Genomic DNA, 22,026 nt, shown 5'->3' with positions numbered 1-22,026 from the left:
CAAATCACACAGTGCTTTCCCCAACAAAGTTTGTAACTACCATCATTTTATCTTTTATTAATACATCATGTTTCTCGGTATAAGCACATACTCAAAATGCAGAAAGTAAACTAACACAATTCACAAATGCCCCCAGCATCCTATACTAGAATATCATTATGTATGTGCATGTGTGTATATGAATGTGTGAATGGGAGAGGTAGTGATATGTGAAACAGCTAAAATACCTTGCTGCCTAAGACTTTAAGGTTTTTTTAACCACCTGTCCCAGCTCTCTTTGAAGTAGACTCATACGTCCATCAGGATACAAAACATTTCAGACAAACCCTTAGTAGTTTTATAGTACTCTTCTATTTTCTTTTTCCTGAGTTGTCTCCTTTCTGCATTTGATTTCTATTTCACCATTTTTCACTTTTTCTCCTTAATCACTCCCTGAATTTATAATTTTCAGTAGTAGGAAAAAGTAACATTTATTGGGCATCTATGTAGCATATATATACCTTGAAGCATTATTTCCATTGAACCAATGGGAGCCTGAGGCTGGAGGCTGCAGGTTAAGGTAGGCAGCCATTAACTATGTCTATAACGAGAATGGCCACCCTTGGTTCACCCAGAACTGTGCCAGTTCACATCTATGGCTCAAGCATCACTACTGACATCCCTTCCGCTCTCCACAGTATCTGGTTTTAGTTGTATGGTCAGCTCAACTATAAGCCTCAACAAGGCTTCATTACTCTTCTGAGCCTGTTTCTGTAATTTGAAAAAGGAGACAAGATTAGATAAAATTATAAGAATTTTTTTCTGTTTCTGTGATTTCCATTTCAGAGTTTTAAAACTGAACTTCTAAAGTAGTCCAATTATGAAATTAAAGATCTCTCCACTGGGTAGTGGCTCACACCTGTAATCCCAGTTGCTTTTGGAGGCCAAGGCAGGAGGATAATTTGAGGCCACATGTTCAAGACCAGCATGGGTAATATAGTGAGACCCCCATGGCTACAAAAAATTTGAAAATTAGCTGGGCATGATGGCATGTGCCTATAGTCCAAGCTGCTTGGGGAGCTTAAGTGGAGGATCACTTGAGCCCAGGAGTTTGAGGTTATAGTGAGCTATGATCGTGCCACTGCAACGCAGCCTGGGCAACAGAGCAAGACCTTGTCTCAAAAAAATATCTTTCAATCTCTACATATCTTTCTCCCATTGATAAACTAAGGTATATTTACCCTACCTAAGCATTTATACAGATAAACAATGATTTAACAGATATTTAAGGGTCAATGAATTACTCAGGAATTGGAAGAAACAGAAAACAAGTTCAAATTGTTACAACTTTTTAAACGTGTTCTACTTCACTCATCTCCTTATTCCTTATTAGCTTGGGTACAATGCATCAATGGTGCTAGGCCCTGAATACTCCCCACCATGAGTGAGATTCATTGACATGAAAACACTCAGCCACACACATTTTCACCTGGGCTAGGCCTCCTACCCTACAAAATGGGTAGGGGAAATGCCTAGATACAAAGCCGTGAAATTTCCACATCAGGATAGAACCTGAAGCACTGACACAAAAGGAATGTTAACCACACGAGGCAGCAAAAGAAAATGACAAGGTGGGACAACCCAAAGTTCCATCACCCCACCCTCGGACACCTTAGGCAAGTAGAAAAACTGATTTTGGAGTAAATACATTTATTGATACCCATTTTATATATAGTTCAATGAAATAATCTATAAATATAAAAGCATTTTTCTTTTGGATATCACCATGGTCCATGTAAATACTCAACAGTCAGAATCACCGGCAGGAAGCACTCCAAGTCACACTGTTAGGTTTACAGACCTGAATATACATATCGAGTTAAACAGTGGCACTTATGTACTCAAGTGGTCCAGTGGCTTTGGAATATATGACTACTGGGCATGTGGAATAAAAATAATATGTAAGTTAAATCAATGGAAAGGTATCAACCATCAACAAAAAACAAATAACTATGAATTAATATCCTAGGCAAAGAAAGTACCACAGCTGAAACTTGGTGTCAGAATACTGGAGACAAAGGATGTAAAACAACACATTGTTGTGACACCAGTGCTCTTTCCAACTCCCAGTGGACAATCCACCACTGCCTTAGGGTCATTCATGGTCAGCAAATAGCAATAAAGAATCCAGATAGCTTAGAATAAAAGGTATGTATAGACTGATACCAAGATTAAAGAAAAGTGAGCTAAATACTTCAGTGACATAATGAGTTTCTCCCCTAGAAGGTGACTGTGGGAAAAACTTTTTTTTTTAATTCCCTTTGTTACATTGAACACGATCATTTATCTAATGCAGGAGAAAGAACCCAGACATTTGGTACTCAAAACACACGTGTGAAAATTTTCTTCTGTTTCAAAGTTTTTTCCTCACCACTTCCAAGGGAACTAATGCAGCCACTGTTGAGCCTTGCTCTCCACCTGATGCAGCATAAAATTTTCTCTTATTTCTTCAATAACAAATACAGGAATGTCTTTTGCTGCAGTCAGACTATGTGTCTTCTGAGTTAGCAAGCAAATGCATTTTAAAGGTCTTACATGTGCAATGTCCAAAATTGAAATCTGAGAGGCAGTGTTAGAATTTAAGCAAGGCAGATCTTTAGGGAATACTCAGTGAAAGCCTAAGTGAAGCATATAAAAACTCAGTTTTTTCTATTATTTTCAACTGGACTTGATGGCAACATTCCCTGGTAAGGATGGGTAATTGGTATTATCTCCAGGTCCAAAATATCCCAACTACTTAAAGTAGGACCCAAAAGAGGAAAAAGACAAACTTGAGTTCTGTGGTCTCTAGAATTCTTTTTTTTTTTTTTTTTTTTTTTTGCCATTTTTCAAAAAGAAATAGTAGCTTCAGTCGTACACCACTGGTTGAAGGGGTTTTCATCCAAATGAGAAACTCTACCCCTTGTCTCTAGTGGGACAGGCACCAGATTCCCACAAGCAGCAGCTCCCATGTCCTGTAGCACACGGCATCTGACCCTGGAGTGAAGAGTAAGCTGGCACGGAGCCCCGACACTGGGATTCAGACTAGATGGCGTTTCTCGGTGTGCCATTGTGTGCCAACGCTTTCAGGCTGGGGGCACTGGTCTGGTGACCACAGCTCCTGTGAGAAGTCACACCCACTTCAAAAACCTCATGAATAGCTTTTCGGAAACAGTGGAAATTGTAGTCTATTAAACCTGCAGGAGAAAAAAAGAAAATCACACCTCCTGAATGTCAATTGTGAAATTACCTACTAGAAAATATTTGGTGACAGAAAAAAAAATTATTGTACACTAAAAACCATACACCCAACTGAGGAATTCTTTACGCTGGAAACATGATAAAGCATATACCCAAATTGTTAACACTGGTTACCTAGTCTAGGACCTGAGAGAGGACATGGTGGGCAGTCAATCTGAGTAATTACGAAGGTAAATTTGCTAAGGAAGTTTACAATAAAATCTAAAGTCAAAGTAAAATACTTTTTGAAATATCAAGAGCTTCCTTTTACCAGTCTTTGGGGCAGCCAATGACGAGCTGAAGGAAATGGTAAAGCAATAGTTTGGCAAACTGCTCTGTAGAAGCCTGGAGTCTGGGAAGTACCAGAGAGGCCCAGCAGGCAGAGCTTCAGGCAGCCTGTACCCACCACCCCCTGCCCTCTTCAGGCAAGGCAGCTTCCTCTTTATCTGTTTAATGAACTGGGCTTCCACATAAGATTCTGGTTGAACAAAGGCTTCTATTTTGTGACAGAATGGTTAGCTGCCTACCAAATAACCACTTTTCCCCTTCGTCCTTAGAATCAGAACCCCAATTTTGGTTGAGCACATTGGTGCTGAGCTAAAACATTACATTTAATATGCAAGAGACACAAACTTCCATCCTGTTTAAGGTATTGTTATTTGGGCTTACCAAATAACAATCTGGGTTAATCAAAATTAACCCTGACTGATAAATACTGCTTGAAACTCTTAAACCTATAAACTAGATAGCAACCTCTTCAATCACAAGAACAGCTAGCTAGTCATCATATATATCCACCACCACAACATCCTGATAGATGACAAATGTGCAATTTAACCATCACCTTGACCAAATAGACATCTTTGGCATCCAAGTTTCGAATCACTCAAATCACATTCAAGAAAAGTGAAATATTAAAATACACTGTGTGGCCTGCTTGAACACAGTGTGATCTTTCAATAGTTTATATTTGATTTGATGAAAGTCAGTAAATACTTAATGAACAGCATGATAGAGTACAATGTGTCAAAGGAAGTAGCAGTTCTGGTCCATGCCTTCAAGGATATGCTAGCTGGGGCATAAAGCCAAGACACAAGAAACAAATCAAAACAATCTGGTGTCAAATTGACTACAAATGTGAAAGAAGTCCAAAGAAACAGAGAGCCAAGTGCAGGGCAAAACAATCAATGAAAGCTCCAGGGCTAAGAAAGAACTTTGGGGATACAGGCCAGATTTAATTAGGCAGAAAAGTGGAGCAAAATCACAAGACAACTGCAGGGAGGTGGCAGTGAGAACACAGCACAGGTGGAGGACAGAAAGCAATGGTCTGACTGGTGAGAGGGACATCAGAAAACTCATGATAGGAAGTACTGGGAACCAAGTCGGAATAAGTAGGTTAGAGCCAAATTCTGGTGCTTCAGACTCAGAAAAAAAAATTATAAAAGTTTTGGTCAATTCAATTACATTAAAATTGACTTCCATGCAAATTGTAAAATAAAACTGACAATCAAGGAAATGTGAATACTGACCAGATATTTGATACCATTAAATCACTGCTCATTTTTTTGTGTTTATTAATGCTAATATTGTCGTGTTCAAAAAAGAACACTACCTTTTAGAAATATCTACAGAAATCTATACAGGCAAAATGATTTAATGTCAGGGATTGCTTCAAAATAATCCACTAGAGAAAAGAGTATAAATATAAGATTGGATATAATTTTAATGATTGTTGAATGTGGGTGATAGATAAAAAGGGGTTTATTACACTATTTTCTCTACTTTTTTATATGTTTGACAGTTTCTACAACAAAAGAGTAGAAAATAATAACCACCTAATTGGGAAAAGGCTATTCAGGAAACAAGATTGAATATGACTGTATGAAAGTTGAAGCAAGGATAAGTACATGGTGATTGATTGTGTTGGTCTACTTTTGTGTACATCAGACATTTTCCATAACTAAAGTTTAAAATTTTTTAAAATTAAAATGGAGAAAAATAAAGAACTCCTAAGAATCAGTACAAAAAAGATAAAAACATGAGAACAGGCAAATTGCTACAGAAAACAACTGAACAGCCACAAAAAAGTGCTAACCATGAAAGACGTTTGCCCTAATGAGTAATTACATAAGTAAAAATGAGAACCAAACAAGACACCTTTCACATCTACCAGATTGACAACAATTACACAGTCTGACAATATCAAGCATTATCAAGGATACAAAGTGATTAAGAGCTTCCACACAGTACTGTCAGGGTTGAAAGTGGGAAAGTCATTCAGAAAGCAGTTTGGTAATGTCTAATAAAATTGATGTATATACTCTGTAAATTCCACTCCTGAATGCATACCCTAGATAAATTCTCCACATAGGCAAAGGCAAACTTGTTCATGAGCATTTGTTGCAGAACTATTTGTAATTTTTAGAATAATCTAAATGTCCAGCAATAAGAAAATACACTGTGGTTTATTCAACCCATAGAATACTATATAGCAGTGAAAATGAATGAACTAGAGTTTATGAGTCATCAATCTAGATGAATCTCAAAAACCCTGAATGAAGAGAAACAAGTAGATTGCAGAAGACTACTTATATTTTGATATCATTTATACAAAGACATACAATACTCTATATTGTTTAAGGATAGATATGAAGTAAAACAATCAATCACCCATAGGAAAAATAAAACACATAGTACAAAGGAAAGGATTTCAATTGAGAGAAATACACAGAAGACCATCAACTATATTTGTCATGTTTTAGTTCTTAAGCTCAAAGATGAACACACGTTTTATTTTATCCAAAAAATGTATATCTGAAATATTTCATTAAAAACTTAGGTAGAAGAGTAGGGACTCATTACAGTGAATAATAGAGAGCTACTCTAAAATCCTTGGGTAGTTAAATAATATGATAAAAGAAATTTTCTGAAAACTAATCTGCCTTCAGGATAAAAGATGATATATACTAAACCCTCCATATACATGTCAAATGCATGAATATTATCAAGTAGAAGATTACTACAACACCACAGGCCTGGAAGGATGAAGACATAGATTGGAGTCACTGACAGTGGAAATGGAAAGGAAACCCAAGAAATAGTTCCAAGAAAAAAATAAGATTTGGTGAAAGTTTAATGTAAAGGATATAGAATAATGGAAAAAGGAGAACATGAAATCCCCTCTGTGAACCGATCTGCAAGGGCCCCTTCAGCAATAACACCAATTACCTGACTACAAGATATCCAAGCTTGGACAGGAGAAAAATGGCATAATTAGTGACAGAAGTAGGGTAGCCAAGAGAGTCACGAAACAGGGGAAATAATCATCAACTGAAGATGGGCAGGATGCCAAGATAACAATCAGATATTTAGAGAAGATGTCTCACTAAAAGTTCCAAACATGAGACTGGAACATGAGCCCAAGTCAGAGCTGAAGACGTGCATTTTTCAATCAACCACATACAGAAGATTAGCTGAAGCCATGGATTGGATGAGCTGACCTGGAGAATAAATGAGCAGAAAGACTTGGCTCTGCATGCTCAGGACTGAGAAAAAGAAAAACAGCCAGAAGAAACAGGAGACATGGTCAGGGAAACAAACACATGAAATGACCCAGAAAATTCAGCTTTAGGGAAGCAAAAAGAGAAGAAAGCTTTGAGAAAGGAGAGAATGACATGCTTCAGGAGGCTGAAGAGGCTGCAGAATAAGAAAAAGCCACTGAATGCAGCAAGAAGGTAATCTGGGCCGGGCGAGGTGGCTCACGCCTGTAATCCTAGCACTCTGGGAGGCCAAGGTGGGTGGATCACTCAAGGTCAGGAGTTCGAGACCAGCCTGAGCAAGAGCGAGACCCCGTCTCTACTAAAAAAAAAATAGAAAGAAATTATCTGGCCAACTAAAATATATATATAGCAAAAAAAAAAAAAATTAGCCGGGCATGGTGGCACATGTCTGTAGTCCCAGCTACTCGGGAGGCTGAGGCAGTAGGATCGCTTAAGCCCAGGAGTTTGAGGTTGCTGTGAGCTAGGCCGATGCCACGGCACTCACTCTAGCCCAGGCAACAGAGCGAGATTCTGTCTCAAAAAAAAAAAAAAAAAAGAAGGTAATCTGGTAATCTCTCAAGGAATAGTTTCAGTAAACTGGTTCAGATGGAAGCCAAACTGTAGGCAGGTAAACAGGTAATGAAAGAATCTGAAGAAAGAGAGGTTGGAATAAAAAACACGATGTAAAATAAAATATCAAAAGAAGAAAGGAGACAGTCAGGACTATATATGTAAGGGAAGGGACAAACACAGTTTCAGCTAATTTTTTTTCCTAAAGATAACCATTTGTCAAACACTGCAATATTGTTTTCTCTTGTTTTCAAGAACCTGGGAAATTATGGCAAAGAACTTAACATAGAAACGGCTTTTTAAGATGCCATTACCTTTTCGTTCAAAGCTTTCTTCCCTAAGAATGCAGACCAGTGCCAAAAATTTAGTCACCTCCTTTAAATAAAGGACAGTTGTATTATTCAGCTTGATAATTGCCATAGATTCTTTGTCATAAGCACTTCCACTTCCATCTTCCTTTAACCTATTTTAAAAGAAAGTATTGTTCATCACAGGTTTCCCAACTAGGCATTTTGTCACATTTAATTTGCACAATGACAAGTCTTTCCACCCCATTTCCCAAATGTTTTTTGAGAAATAATACTGGCTTACATATATTGGAACAGAGTGTTGTTTCAGTATAAGGTTCCTAAACGCAGAATCCCAGGGATTCCTATTAAAAATAACAACAAAAACTCCACACATATCCTTTAATATAACAGATATTCAGACATTTGGAGAAAAAAGTGAAAACATGTGTCTATCTTACCCAGAGAAATGACACCACTTCCAATATCTTGCCAGATGGGAGTACTTACCCCTCAGACTGTATTCTGTAAGCCCAACCGAGATGTTTCCTCTCTTTACTTCCCTCAGGTCACAGGGCCCTCTGGGACCTGCTACCACCTAAGTGAGCTCCTTCAAGGCATATTCCATATGCCAAGTCGACCACACGTTTTCTCAGAAAACATTTTTTTGCTTCCTCACAAAAGCAAGAAAATTCTTAAGACTATACAAGAATATTCCTCGCTAGAGAACAGTAAGAACTATGTTGAAATCAACAACTTTTAAAGAGCTATGTGCTCTGAAACTTTATTCTGATGTACTTGCTCGTAAAAGTCTAAAGGTTGTCTAGCTATTGTTAGGAATTAATAGCTATCAAAACTGCCTTTTTAAATAAAATATTTCCCTCCAAAAAAAAAAGGTGAAGGAAATAGATTAAAAAGAAAACATTAGCAATAGTTGTCTTTGGTAGTAAAATAATCCTTTTTTTCTCCTATTTTCACTTTTTTATATTTCCCATGCAGTTGTTGTTAACAAATGGTAGTGAGACATATCTTAAACTACTCTGAGCCTTACAGTATACCTTCTCATACATTAATTTGAAAAAGATTTGCCTTCAAAGAAATATTTAAAAAGATGACAGAAGTAACGCTAAAAAAATTGTCAACACAGTAGTTGTCTTAGTAATGGCTTTTTACTCTTTTCATTTTTCTATATTTTTTCCATGAACTCTTGGCTTATTTTTTTAAACTATTCTGAATCTTACAGTTTAACTTCTCACACATTAATCCATTCCTCACAACAACCCTGAAGACAGGAATTACTACTATAGCCCTATTAAACCATTTTAAATCCTTTCTGCAACAAGCCCAAGTAAACCACATAAAGAAGAGAAATATGCCCATTTAAAAGATGTAGAAACTGAAGTTCATTAAAAGTGAAGGGCTCTCCTAGCAAAGTCAGAACTCAAACTTTGGGTTTTTAACTCAATTCCACGCAGTTTCCAGTATCTTTCCTAGCTAGCTAATATAAATAAAGTTAATTTGGCAAAACGGAATCATGGGGAAGTAGGTGTCATTTGCTTTAAGAGCATAAAAGAAAACTACTTCCTTCTGATCGGAAAAGAGGAAGTTTTAAGTGCTATGTATTCTCAGCTTATAGTTAGATGCCCTACCTAGATCCTTTTCTGTCCCACATGGAAAGTGAGAACAAGCACTAACAATGACAACAGGCTCCAACACAGACAACCTTGAAGATTCCCTAAGCCAGTAGCCCCATGGCCAACAGCTGTAAAAAGCTATAAAGCTGATAATGTCTAACCAACATATGATCTTCAATCACACACTAATGTGAGAAAGACGAAAAGCACATTCTATTCAAAGTCTGGAGATTACACAGCTTTGATTTGGCTGTGATTAATAAAACTAAGAATAAAAATATGCCAATGACCTTAAAAAGCTTGCTCAGTCTTTAAAACATAGTATTTGCTTTCTAAGTTTATCTGTTTTAACAGTTTTTAAGAGTACTAGGAAAATATGCTTATCTGAATCTTTGTCAAAATATGCCAAGTCAAGACCAAGAGAACCATCCTTAGTAGCAGAATATCCTAATTACTGCCAGTAGGGCACAGTAAGGTACAATAAACTTAGAGGAAAAGTAACCTGATTAGTCCTGAAACTACAAAGTGAAAAGCTCATAACAAATATCATGGGACAAAATGCATACTGTCAATAACACTTTCTCTTTCTGTGACCTAGCAGTATTCCATGCATTCACACTTCCATCCTGTTTACCTAGGATGCATGGTATATAGCAGACTTCAAATCTTCCCTTATACTAATCTGTGCTGACACAGTCTGCAAATAAAAGAAGGATCTAAAATATGAACACTGCCATTGGTGAAAAAGAAGTAAATATAAAAACCAAAAGAAATACAATCTAAGCTGGGCATGGTGGCAAGCACCTATAGTCCTAGCTACTTGGGAGGCTGAGGTGGGAGGATCACTTAAGCCCAGGAGTTCAAGTCCAGCCTGGGTTACATAGCCTTTTTTTTTTTAATTAAAAGAAATACAGTGTATTATATATATACACTTTGGAATCCTCATACTTGCAAAGTGAGCCGTACAGAGTCTGAAAGCTATTTCAATCATTAAACTACAATTGTCAGAGTTATATGTGGTCCCCATTCAAAAAAATGTAAGTCAAGAGTCGAGTAAGAAGCAAATTAAACAATAATAAAGCACATCAACTAAAATGTACAGATTGTGTTAAGAATAGTGATATAATGGACATTTTTTCCAAAGTACTTTATAATGTATAATGTATGCTATAATGTATCCTATACTGAAAATAAATTTTATAATTACATTTGATTCATATTATTAAAAAGTTGGTTTACAGAATTTTTTTTTTTTTAAACAGAGTCTCGCTCTGTTGCCCGGGCTAGAGTGAGTGCCGTGGCATCAGTCTAGCTCACAGCAACCTCAAACTCCTGGGCTTAAGCGATCCTACTGCCTCAGCCTCCCGAGTAGCTGGAACTACAGGCATGCGCCACCATGCCCAGCTAATTTTTTCTATATATATTTTTAGTTGGCCAGATAATTTCTTTCTATTTTTAGTAGAGACGAGGTCTCGCTCTTGCTCAGGCTGGTCTCGAACTCCTGACCTTGAGCAATCCATCCGCCTCGGCCTCCCAGAGTGCTAGGATTACAGGCGTGAGCCACCGTGCCCAGCCGGTTTACAGAATTTTTGTTTTAAAAAAAACAGGCAAATGTTCTACCGATCCATTTTTAAAATTAGGAATAACAAACATGAAATTTTACTAAATAACATAATAAACCAACAATATCTCATTTTCATTATGGAAAGAATTAAAACAAAGGACAGCATGTAATCACAACTGAAAGGAATAGACAGAAATGGAAGACAGGAATAGACAGGTAAAGAACAGGTTGAACAAATGAACTCTCCTATACAGAGGCAGCTGGAGAGAGACACCGACAAATTAGACCAAGATGAAGGGCAGTCAAGGTGAAAGAGAAGTTTAGACTGGGTGGACAGAGAGGAGGAACAGATAGGTAGAGGACACAGGTATTAGAATGCAAAGGTAATGAATGCTAAATCATCTGAAAGCACCTTGGGAGTTAATATACTAGGGGCATCAGGGATGTTAGAAGGTACAGAGAATGTTACTGGCTTTTGAAATACTAGTAATTTTCCAAAGTTTTCACTAGTGCTCTGGCCTATTCTACAAAATCACTTGTTTACTGGCTTGTATAAATTTCTATATAGGGTTTGGGGAATTTATATAAAGAAGAGCTCATATTTCTGAAACGTAATTTTGGAAACTTAGATGTATGGGTCAAATTTTTACATGTTTAAGTCCTTCTACTTAATACTCAAAATCTAATTACCTTGTTTCTTTGCTCTCTGAAAGATTAAGAATCACTCATTCCATAAAGCCTGCAGTTAAATTAGGAACCAAAACTTACTTTATTATTCAGACCATTTTAAATAAATGAGTCTAGTTTTTCAATCTAGCTAAGTCCCAGCAGTGAGAAGATACAGTGCAAACCCCCCTGAATAATGGTGGGAGAAACTTTCAGTGATAAATAAGTCCAGTGCTGGTCATACTTTTCAACTTCTCTTAGCCATCCTCTCTGAAGGAGTAAGATCCAGCAGCCCACTTATAGGGAAATCATGCTCCAAGTTGAAGCACTAGAATGAGCACAATCTGACTTCATACAGTACTTGCCAAAGGCTTCAGAAATTAATCTCCTAAACAAATCAAGCTGGTAGTTTTCTACCTGATCTTATAGAAACATGTATATAACTTACCCATATATACAAGACACGTCAATTACAACATCAATCATGTCACAGCAAAGTTCGTAAGACTGCATATCCACAGGGGAACTGTCTGTTGCAATGTAGATTTTGCTGACAACATCAAAGAGAAAAGCTTTTTCAATACCTGAATTCTTGGAAAAACAAAATTGGGTAAGTATTCAGTTTTTTTTAAGAATTATAATTTGCAACTTATCAAAGATCTTGAATTACTGAATAACATACAAGGTCATTTTTAATTATACAACTGAATAACAAAAAACAAATAGTACTGGGTTGAAAGACCCTTCTATTAACCAAAGAATAAAAGTGGAATTATTTCTCTGCTCTCTCAAACATTTCTCTTCTTCTGCTTTACTTGAATGAATTATTTTCTGAGACATCACCAAAAATTTGTCAAAAAAGTTCTCCAAAAATCAAGCTATGCTACATTTTCAATAATTCTCTCTTACTATTATTATCAATCTTTGATTTGAATGACCTTGCTATCAGCAAGGCTTTATGTTGCAATTAACAAAACATAAAAAAATTACAGCTTGACGTCCATATCTAGCACAACTCAAAAACCCAAAACAGTCAAAGTGGGGATTGCCACACATTGGGTCCTCTTAAAGTAATGTTTGGAAAATATAATAGCTAAATGCTAAATTTATTGGAGGGCTACCCTTTTTTATTAAGCTGAATCTTCAAAATAAGAATGTAAAATGTAAGATTTTACATACTAAGATTACATACTAAAATCTAAGATTTTGCATACTAAGATACTAAGATTACATACTAAAATATAAGATTTTATATACTAAGATTTTAGTTAGCAAGAAAAGGAAAAGACCAATTTTTCAATGTGACCTCCAATAAGGCAGAGATTAAACTGAGTCACATTCCCAAAACCCAGTCTTTTCCAGCTACTATTCTTCCTTTAGAAAACAGATATCATGAAGACGTTTTCAAATAAGCATGAAAAAATTTTTCATCAGTTCATTTTAAACACAAAAAAGATGGGTGCTAAGAAAATAATTCAGAAAATAGCAGCTCAAGCCATATCTTATGTTTTTATTTATTTTACATGTTAAGTGTGTCATTAGTCTTTAAGCTTGACTCAGACTAATTCAAGCCATTTTATGGAGAATTTTAAAATGAGTACATTTAACAAAAATGGAATCAGAAACTACAGTAAATTAAATGAGTCACTTACTGATATAAAGATATTTAATAAGTTTTCCAAGGTCGGCAGTTGCGGGATAAGTTTCTGCACCACCTTACTAAAGGCTTCAAATATTGAATGGTCATAGATACTAGTCAAATAAAAGCTGAAAAACACAACATAGATTGATTAGTTTGAGAAACACCTTAAGTTGACAACTATCATGATATATAAAACTGTAACATTTGATTCCAGTAAATTCATTCCAGTAAATTCAAAACCATGCCCACCATTCAAGATGACGAATGCAGTATCCCACCTTGCTTGTGGCTATACACCTCTTTACTGCATTTATACAGAGGGCAATTGAGGCAGTACCCAGGAAAGCATTTTCAGATGCTGAAACTTGAATATTCACCTAAGTCTTTGTAGTCTGATACAAAAAGCTTGGTTTTTTAAGCACATAACTGAGATAAAAACCATGATTAAAAATCAAAAGAAAGCTAGAAGAGATATGAGACATTTATTAAATAAGAATATAATTCAGGTTTCTTCTACAGTGTCACCTCCTAGCCAGGCATAGGAGCATGTGCCTATAGTCCCAGCTACTTGGGAGGCTGAGGCAGGAGGATCACCTGAGCCCAGGAATTCAAGGCTGTAGCGGGCTACAATTGTGCCTGTGAATACCTACTGCACTACAGCCTGGGCAACACAGTGAGACCCACCTGTAAAATAATTTTTTAATGTCACATCCTCAAAAGTTCTTTTCTAACTACCCTACCTAAAATAGTGTTCCTGTACCTGATTCTACCCTTTTCCCCTAATTTGTTTTTGCAGCATTGATAAGTACTTAAAATTACACTATACATTTATTTATAGGTGCTTTTGAGCTGTGTCATTACAAAATGTAAGTCCATGAGGAAAAAAGACTTTGTCAGTCTGGCTCAAAGCTGCAAGCCCATTGCCCTGAGCAGTGCTCATAAGTATTTGCTGAATAAACAAATGAATATAACTGGTGTTTATAATTTATATAAAAAGCATATTAAGGAAAATGGGAGCAGGGGTCAGACAGAGAATGAAACAGGAGTCAGGAGGCCTAAAAGGATGTACAATGGAGAAGTAACATTTGTAGATTCAACATAACACATTATCTGAGTGAGAGAGACAGAGAGAAAGAATGACAGAGAGAGAGACAGGCCTTTAAAAATTTAAACACTGGGTGACTTCTCGGGCCCCTCTCTCCTGGGACCCGTGAACCTCACCCAGGCCCCTCTCTTGGGACCTGTTAAATAAAAAAAATAAAAAAATAAAAAATTTAAACACTGGACAATTCTACTTGCTTTCTCACTCAGGGTATACATTCTTCATTACATAGTTGTATCCACAATACATTTATACGGATATGTGACAAAGCCAGAAACAAAGAACTGTATATACCACTTTATACGTAATTTAAAGATATTTTTAGGGGGCCACCAGGGGTGTGCAGGAAAATAAATATATAAATAAAATTTTTTTAAAAGATACTTTCAAAGAGCTGACCTAAGAACTCAACCCTGTGTGAGAAAGGACTCTACTCTAGACATGACAACACTGGAACAGACAAGGCCAAGATGATCCCACAGGTACAGGAAGAAAGGAATATTTTAGTGTCTCCTTTAGGCAAAAAGGTTAGCAAAGTGAGATGGTCCTGCAGGGCCTGTGAGGCTCGGAGGTAGATGGGACAGAGACAATCAGCAAGGGCAGGGCATTTTAGTAAAGTGAGTTTCTAGAAACCAGAAATCAAATGGACCCTCACTGCACAGGCCTGCTAGTATTAAATAAAAGTTAAATGCCAAATTCTACTGATGTTAACGAGGACTAGGGCCCTATAGGGTACTGGGGAAAGGGATGGCAGGAACCATTGGGGTGAGAAACCCTGGAAAGGGACACAGACATAAGGAGAGTCAGAAGAATCCCCATGGGCACTGGGCAACACAGGACAAGCATGTCTTAAAATCCAGGTAAAAACTATTAATAATAGATTCTAAAAAAATTAGATTGAGGAATTTTATGGGAAGGTAGTTTCTCTTATAGACATTGCTGAATTTTTATCTTTTTGAGAATGAATTACTTATAAATTTTTAAAAATTTAATCCTGGCAAAGTAGAGGTCAATGAGACTTTTGTACATGGTTTCCTAGAAGAATAACTGAAAGATCTTGGAGCCTGAAGCCCAGGGAATATCAGAGATGAAGATGAGGGTTGGCTTGAGCCTATAGGGGAAGTCCCTGTAACAGACCAGGGATAGGGAAATGACTGCGCTTGTGTCTCTCCCCTGTTCCCTCTTTAAACTGTTTATATCATCAAGACAACATTTTCTTGGGTATTTTAAATATACTCATTTCTACCTATATCACCAAAAAAATAAGATGTAGAAAAATATTCTTCGCAGACTTTCTGAATGCAAATACACAAATCCATCCTATTTAATATCTACTCTCTAATAACAAAATTTAATTATAAACCAGCAGTCCTTTAAACTTAATAGCAGCCTTATGCAAATTTATAGGATAAACCCACCTAACCCACACTTGAGTTTCATGAAAGTATAAAGTGTTTCAAAACCTAAGACACATCAGAGTCAGTCCAAACTTGAAAATATATCTCCTTTAAAAGGTTCTTTCTTACTGAGAAAGACACTGTCAAGACTCAACTCTCAACCTAAAGATTTCTACAATAAATGTGACAGGAGATTCCTTGCACTGAGGCAAGGGGGAAGAAAAATAATGAAATCAACAGTGGGGAGTCCCAAAGCAGATTTATGCCATGAGGAAATAGCCTGACTCCAGACTCTTGAGATGAACTTGGAAAAGCACCAATGGAAACACTTCACATGACTTCAATCTCCAGGAAAATGCAAAAAGTGGGTAAAGTAACTTCTCAATAACATCAAGCTCCCAAAACAGCTTGGCATTCAACAAAGAAGAGATCAAAAACATTACAGATTTAGGAAAGAGCATATCAGCAACAGATAGCTACAGTGTTTGTAATGACAGAGATGGGAATACATTTACACATTGTTCAGGGCTCTCATATCAAACACATATGTTGTTACCTAAGATGGAGTTTTTCTAGCCCAGCATCTGCAAGGTCATCATTGGCCCTTTGATGAATGTCCCTCTGTGTTTCTATTTTGTGATCATCAGACAGACCATCAACTTTGTGAATAAAAACCTCAAAATTCATGTCTGGGTTAACTTTGTAGGCTTTAGAAACAGTAATGTGAAGTCTTGTTAAAGCCTCCATGTAGTCATCCTGTAAGTCAGAACAAAATATTTTTTAAAAAGAAAGCTTATAAAGGTCAAGTAACGAGCTAAGAAAGCCTCAAACCACCTATTTCCCCAAACACAGAAAATATGTTGTCCTCACTATTCACAAATATTCAAACATTCAAATATATTAACTTATACCACTAAATAGCTCTTCAATTTCTCAAGATTAAAAATTCAATTACCAAGTTAATGCTTATAATTTTTAATACTGATAATATAAAGAAAAAAAAGGAAACGGACATTTCTTCCCAATAGATTTTTTTAAAGTAATCCCAGCTCTGCCATTTATTAGGTGTGTGACTTTGACCAAGTTGCTTAAACTCTGTGATCTCAGTTTACTCATCTATAAAACAGGAATTACAATATATACCTCACAATACTGTGAAGACTAAATTAAATTACATCATGTATGTGAAAGCACCCACTATATAGAGCCTGTCACTCAGAAAGCATTCCTAACTAATGCTTAAGCTTATAAAAATTAAGCTTCTTAAGGACAGGGCCATGTTCCATTCATCTGACTGCCTGCCACGTTAGGTCCTCAAAAAATGCTTGCTGGACTAAACTCAATTTGGGCAATTAAGAAAACCACTCACTCTAATATCTGCTGACTCTAATTCTCACAATTTTATATTATAGCATGGGATCTTTTGAGTGAGTGATGTCACTATTGTCAGAGTTATTAAAGTACAAGAATATCTACTATTAACCAATAAAAGTGGAAAGCCAGTGTTAGCTACTCATCAACTAGAACTCAAAAATGTAAACCATCTCTCTTAATCATCTGAAATTCTGTACTTGGACAAAGACATACTTGCTCCCAAAGCACCTATGCAACTGCAGTTCTTATACTGTTAGGGAATTTACTGCCAAAGAAAAAAGCTGCAAGCACATGACAAAGAAAATAAACAACTTTTCTTTGTTTCTATATCTTTTTGCCACTAGGGAAGAGAAGTAAACATAATTATTCGTGACTACCTGTGCATCAATGACATATATCAATGCTCCTGTTCCCCTGAAGATCATCTCATAGTCAAATGTTGGGTCAAAAAAGTCCATTTGCCCAGGAAAATCCCAAATTTGGAAATTTACAAAGGAACTATTGGAAATGTCGTCTTTATAAATCTTGTTGGTACTTTCCAAAAAGAGGGTCTCATTGGGTGACATCTTATGAAACACCACCTGTTAAAAGAAACAAGACAATTTTATGACTATTCAACTTCAGTATTTAAATTCAAAATTCCACCCTGGTTTAACATAAAAAATTTGATCCCATAGCAAAAATTTTTTTAAAGGTAAAAACCAAATGGTGAATCCACTGGTAGTCACTACCCTTTTATTTCTCACAAAAGACAACACCCAATTAATTTCCATTAAATCTACTTTCAGCTAAAACTTTCCTGCACCATAACCAGTACTAGTCATAGCACTATCTCTCACCTTCATTGGTTTGTTGTTTTTTTCTTTTTTAGGGGGAGGGTTAAACTGTATTAAGTCTGCCAAAATCTGCTTTAAGATTATGGAAGCTTTATAGGTAAAGCTTAAGATATTTTGTTGATTCAAAAATTACCTAAGTGCCTACCTCAGGCTCTGTGGAATAATAAAAAACAAAAAAAGAAACAGACTGGATCCTACCCTCACTGATTTTGCAGTCTTGTGGAAGAAATAAAACAAGGACAAATAACTATGCCAAATAGAAGCAAAAATGTCCACGGAGGTGCCTATGGGAGTTAACAGGGAAAAAGGCAGCTCCCATGAGAAAAGAAATGGTAAAGACAATTGTTAAGGATCACAATAGGCTGGGTGCAATGGCTCATGCCTGTAATCCTAGCACTCTGGGAGGCCAAGGCTGGAGGATCGCTCGAGGTCAGGAGTTCGAGACCAGCCTGAGCAAGAGCGAGACTCCGTCTCTACTAAAAGTAGAAAAAAATTATTTAGGACAGCTAAAAATATATATAGAAAAAAATTAGCCGGGCATGGTGGCACATGCCTGTAGTCCCAGCTACTGAGGAGGCTGAGGCAGAAGGATTGCTTAAGCCCAGGAGTTTGAGGTTGCTGTGAGTTAGGCTGACGCCATGGCACTCTAGCCTGGGCAACAGAGTGAGACTCGGTCTTAAAAAAAAAAAAATCACAATAATCAGAACACATACAATCCTAAGATAAAACTAACTTACTTTCTAAAAGAGAAAAATGAACAGTTACTCCCAAGTTTTTGTCGGTAACAGGTGAAAAGAATTAAAATCAGCTTACTAAAAATCCACCATAAACATACTCAACTTTTGCTGTAGAGATGAAAGGGTAAATAAAACACAGTAAAATTCAGCAAATTCAGAGGAAGGCTACTTTTTAAAAACATCATGTCTACAAAATATCACGTCTACAAAACCTCACACAGATTTTGGATAGAACTTTCTCACAGAGTGACAGAGTAGAAAGGGGGAAAGACTAGGTGTCTGGTGATAATAGTTTTACTACCAGCTCACTCTGTGTGTAATGGAGGAAGTCAACCTTGCCTCTATTTCCCCCTTACTATAAAGTGTACAGCCCTCCATTCATGACAGACCAAAAGTGAAAACAAACGGACTAAGGTAGGTCGGCAAAACTTTCTCGAAGTCTCAGATTTTTGCAACCACAGACCTACAAGGAGAATATTACCAGTAATCACACTCACTAGGCCCCAAGGACTGAAATAGGGGCAATATTAGTACCCAATTCCCAACAATGTTACGGTGAAGTTTCCTTTATACTAGCAACAAGAGCAAGCACTAGAATGTCCAGTGCCTTAGGCACAACTCTTTCAGACGCTGCTGCCTGGGGCTGGGCTGGGAATCCCTGCAAACTCTGGTCACCTTTAGTGAGAGGAACAAATTTAAAAAGGGGGGCAGGGAACGGAGTCCACTAAGTTCTCCAAGTGAGAACTGCAGAGTACGTCTCAGTTTCGTAAATGACACAAGGGCAGGGTCCCAGGGAGCGGAGGTCTTGGGCAGTGCCACCCGACACCTGCCTCCCTCCAGCTACCCACCCGGCCTCAGCTGACCTGGGCGTGGACGCAGAGGTCAGGGTCCTGGCGCGAGCTGCGCCTGTGGGCTGCGCTCGCAAGAGTAGAAGAGAAAGTGCAGTGGGACGGAGCTCGAGGCCAGCCCCGGCCACCGCCCTCCTGGGACCTCCCCGCCGCGGCCACCTGAGCCCCCGGGGAGGGGAGGGATGGGGGAGGGGCAGGCGCGGCCCCGCTCACCTTCTGGATGGAGGACTTGCCGCTGCGCCGGAGTCCCATGAGCAGAATCCTCGGCTTGGAGCTGTCAGCGCCCCCGGGGCCACAGCCCCCGCCGGCCCCCGCCCCAACCCCGCCGCCCGCCGCTGCCGCCTCCTCTTCCTCCTCCTCCACGCCGTAGCCGAAGTCCTTTGGAAACGAATCAGCCGCGCCGTAACTGCCGGCGAGGGGCGTCTCCTCCGCCCCGTACTGCAGGGACATGGTGCTGGAGCCGCCGCCGCCCGCACCCTGACAGGCCAGGCCAGGCCTAGCCAGGCCGCCGCCTCCCCACTCCGACTCCGCCGCCGCCGCCGCCGCCGCCGTCCGGCCCGCCCCCAGAGCCCGGCTCTCATAGGCCCGGAGCCGAGTCCCAGCGCCTCATTGGCCGCCCGAGCTGCCACTCGAGAGCAGCAGGGTAGGTGGTGCCCCGTCACGTGCCGGAATCACCTGACTCGTAGCCGCGGAGGGGGAGGAGGGATCACGAGGAGGGCTGCCCGGCCGCGCCTCTCGCCCGGCCTCACCGGCCCTCTGCCCTCCGCCCCAGCCCGCACGCACCTCGGTAGTGCCCAGCGCGCGACGTGCTTCTCGCCGCTCCCCTGCCTTCTTCCAGGCTCCCTAGAGCACCGAAATGGAAGATGCTTTCTGGGTATCTGGGGGAAGAACTGTTTTCCTCCCACAATTGTGCTCGTCCAATCAGTATTTACTGATGCCTACGATGTCCTGGATACTTACCAAGGGGAACAAAACTGGAACCGACTCGAACCCTGACTGCCTTCAAGTGGCTTGAAGATTAACAGAGATCGGACTTCTGCGTAAGTAGCCTCGGTACGAGATATTATATGGGGAAGGTCATAGGTACAGATAAATAATGCTCGGGAGTTGGGAGGATCAGAAAATCTACAAACAGATCTAGATGGATGGATATGGATGTGATGTGCAAAGGTATGGAGGAGGAGCCAGCCAGACTGAGGGGAAAGCCTCAACCAAGGCAGAGTCATGGGTCAGTGTTAGTTTGTTCTCGCAGGTAGCTGGACGCTGATAGGAAAGCAGATGCAGCCACGCTAGAACATTTTATCTTCTTTCTTTAGCAAATTGCTGATAGTAGATACTGCTGCCACTTCAAACTCAACAGGATTCAATTTCCTCTCTTTCCCACCTGGTCAAAGTCAACTTCTCTGGTAATTCCAACCCCTCCACCCCCACCCCCAAAAGAACACTGCATCTTTTGTGACTTCCTTTAGAGACCAAAGAAATGAATAATGAAAGCAAACCGAAGCAAATGCAAGTGCAGTGCGGTGGTGATCTTGGCCTTTTTTGAGTATGAAGGGAATACTCACTCATGCAGGTCTGGGACTTTGGTTATGTCTGCACCTAAAAGTTAGCGGTGGGACACACCCTTAGAGGTCATGTAGTCCAATCTCTCACCTAAAATGAATCAACTCTACAGGGTCTGTGACTGATGGACGGACGTACAGAGTGCGCTGAAATAATTCCTAGGGAAGAGAGCTCACCATCTCAAAAGGCAGCCAATTCCACTATGGTAAAGATTTAAAATTTCTTATTCCAGCCAAAAAAATCACCCTCCCTGAAACCTATAAGGGAACAAAATAGTAGTCTTCATCTTTTTCATGACAGCACTTCAAATAAATTGCAGTCTTAATTACCCACAAAGTCTTCTCTGTTTCATGCTAAACATCCTCAGTTCCTTCAACCATTCCTTTTATGGTGCTATTTAATGCAACTTTCTGTGATGATAAAAAATGTTCTGTACCTGCACTGTTCAATTAATATGTAGCCACGTGTATTGAGCACTTGAAATGTTGCTGGTATGACTCAGGAACTGAATTTTTAATTGTTTAATTTTAATTGCCACATATGGCTAGTGGCTACCATATTGGACCAGCATAGCCTTACGTAGTCAAAGCCCCTCTTCCCTATTGGTCACTCTTCTTTATATGCATTCAACCTTATCAACATCCATCAGATGTCTGGCACCTACCAAGCAATACTAACCAATACAGCTTTCAGGATGACTATGTAGCACCTGAACAATATTTCTATTAATGCTTTCCAGAATAAAATTTTTTTAAGTATCCACAGGGTATAAGTGGTTCACATTGATAATCACTGGAATTAGTACTCCATCAGCAATCCGAGTGCCTAAACTTGTAGAACTGCATTTTTTAACCTAAATACAAGACTTGATATTTCAAGTTTTAGTTTGGGCCCAGCAGTTTGGATACTCCATGTTGTGAATCATGTTAAAGCTTGTTTTAATATAGTCTACCAACCAGCCCTTCTAATTTGTGGCACTTTAAGATTTGGCATTACTACCTTCTTGTCT

At 38.7% G+C, this 22,026-nt stretch overlaps 1 protein-coding gene and 1 long non-coding RNA gene across 2 annotated transcripts; one reads left to right on the top strand and one right to left on the bottom strand.

Annotated features, from left to right (window-relative positions):
- Positions 1-1,672: 1,672 nt before the first annotated feature.
- On the bottom strand, positions 1,673-20,909 carry RRAGC (Ras related GTP binding C). The gene is made up of 7 exons (XM_045548200.1): positions 19,668-20,909; positions 17,411-17,614; positions 16,216-16,415; positions 13,171-13,285; positions 11,967-12,109; positions 7,682-7,830; positions 1,673-3,215 (listed from the first exon to the last, which is right to left on the bottom strand). Exons 1-7 carry the CDS (start codon positions 19,902-19,904, stop codon positions 3,064-3,066), a joined length of 1,200 nt encoding a protein of 399 aa, XP_045404156.1. The 5' UTR covers positions 19,905-20,909; the 3' UTR covers positions 1,673-3,063.
- On the top strand, positions 20,135-21,345 carry LOC123635730. Its single transcript, XR_006734196.1, has 2 exons — positions 20,135-21,027; positions 21,130-21,345. It is a non-coding gene; the product is annotated as an uncharacterized LOC123635730 (long non-coding RNA).
- The last annotated feature ends 681 nt before the right edge of the window (positions 21,346-22,026 follow it).

Source organism: Lemur catta, chromosome 3 (assembly GCF_020740605.2).
Source record: "Lemur catta isolate mLemCat1 chromosome 3, mLemCat1.pri, whole genome shotgun sequence".
NCBI lineage: Eukaryota > Metazoa > Chordata > Mammalia > Primates > Lemuridae > Lemur > Lemur catta.
Note: the sequence above shows the minus strand (reverse complement) of the source record. Positions and strands in the feature narration are given on the sequence as shown.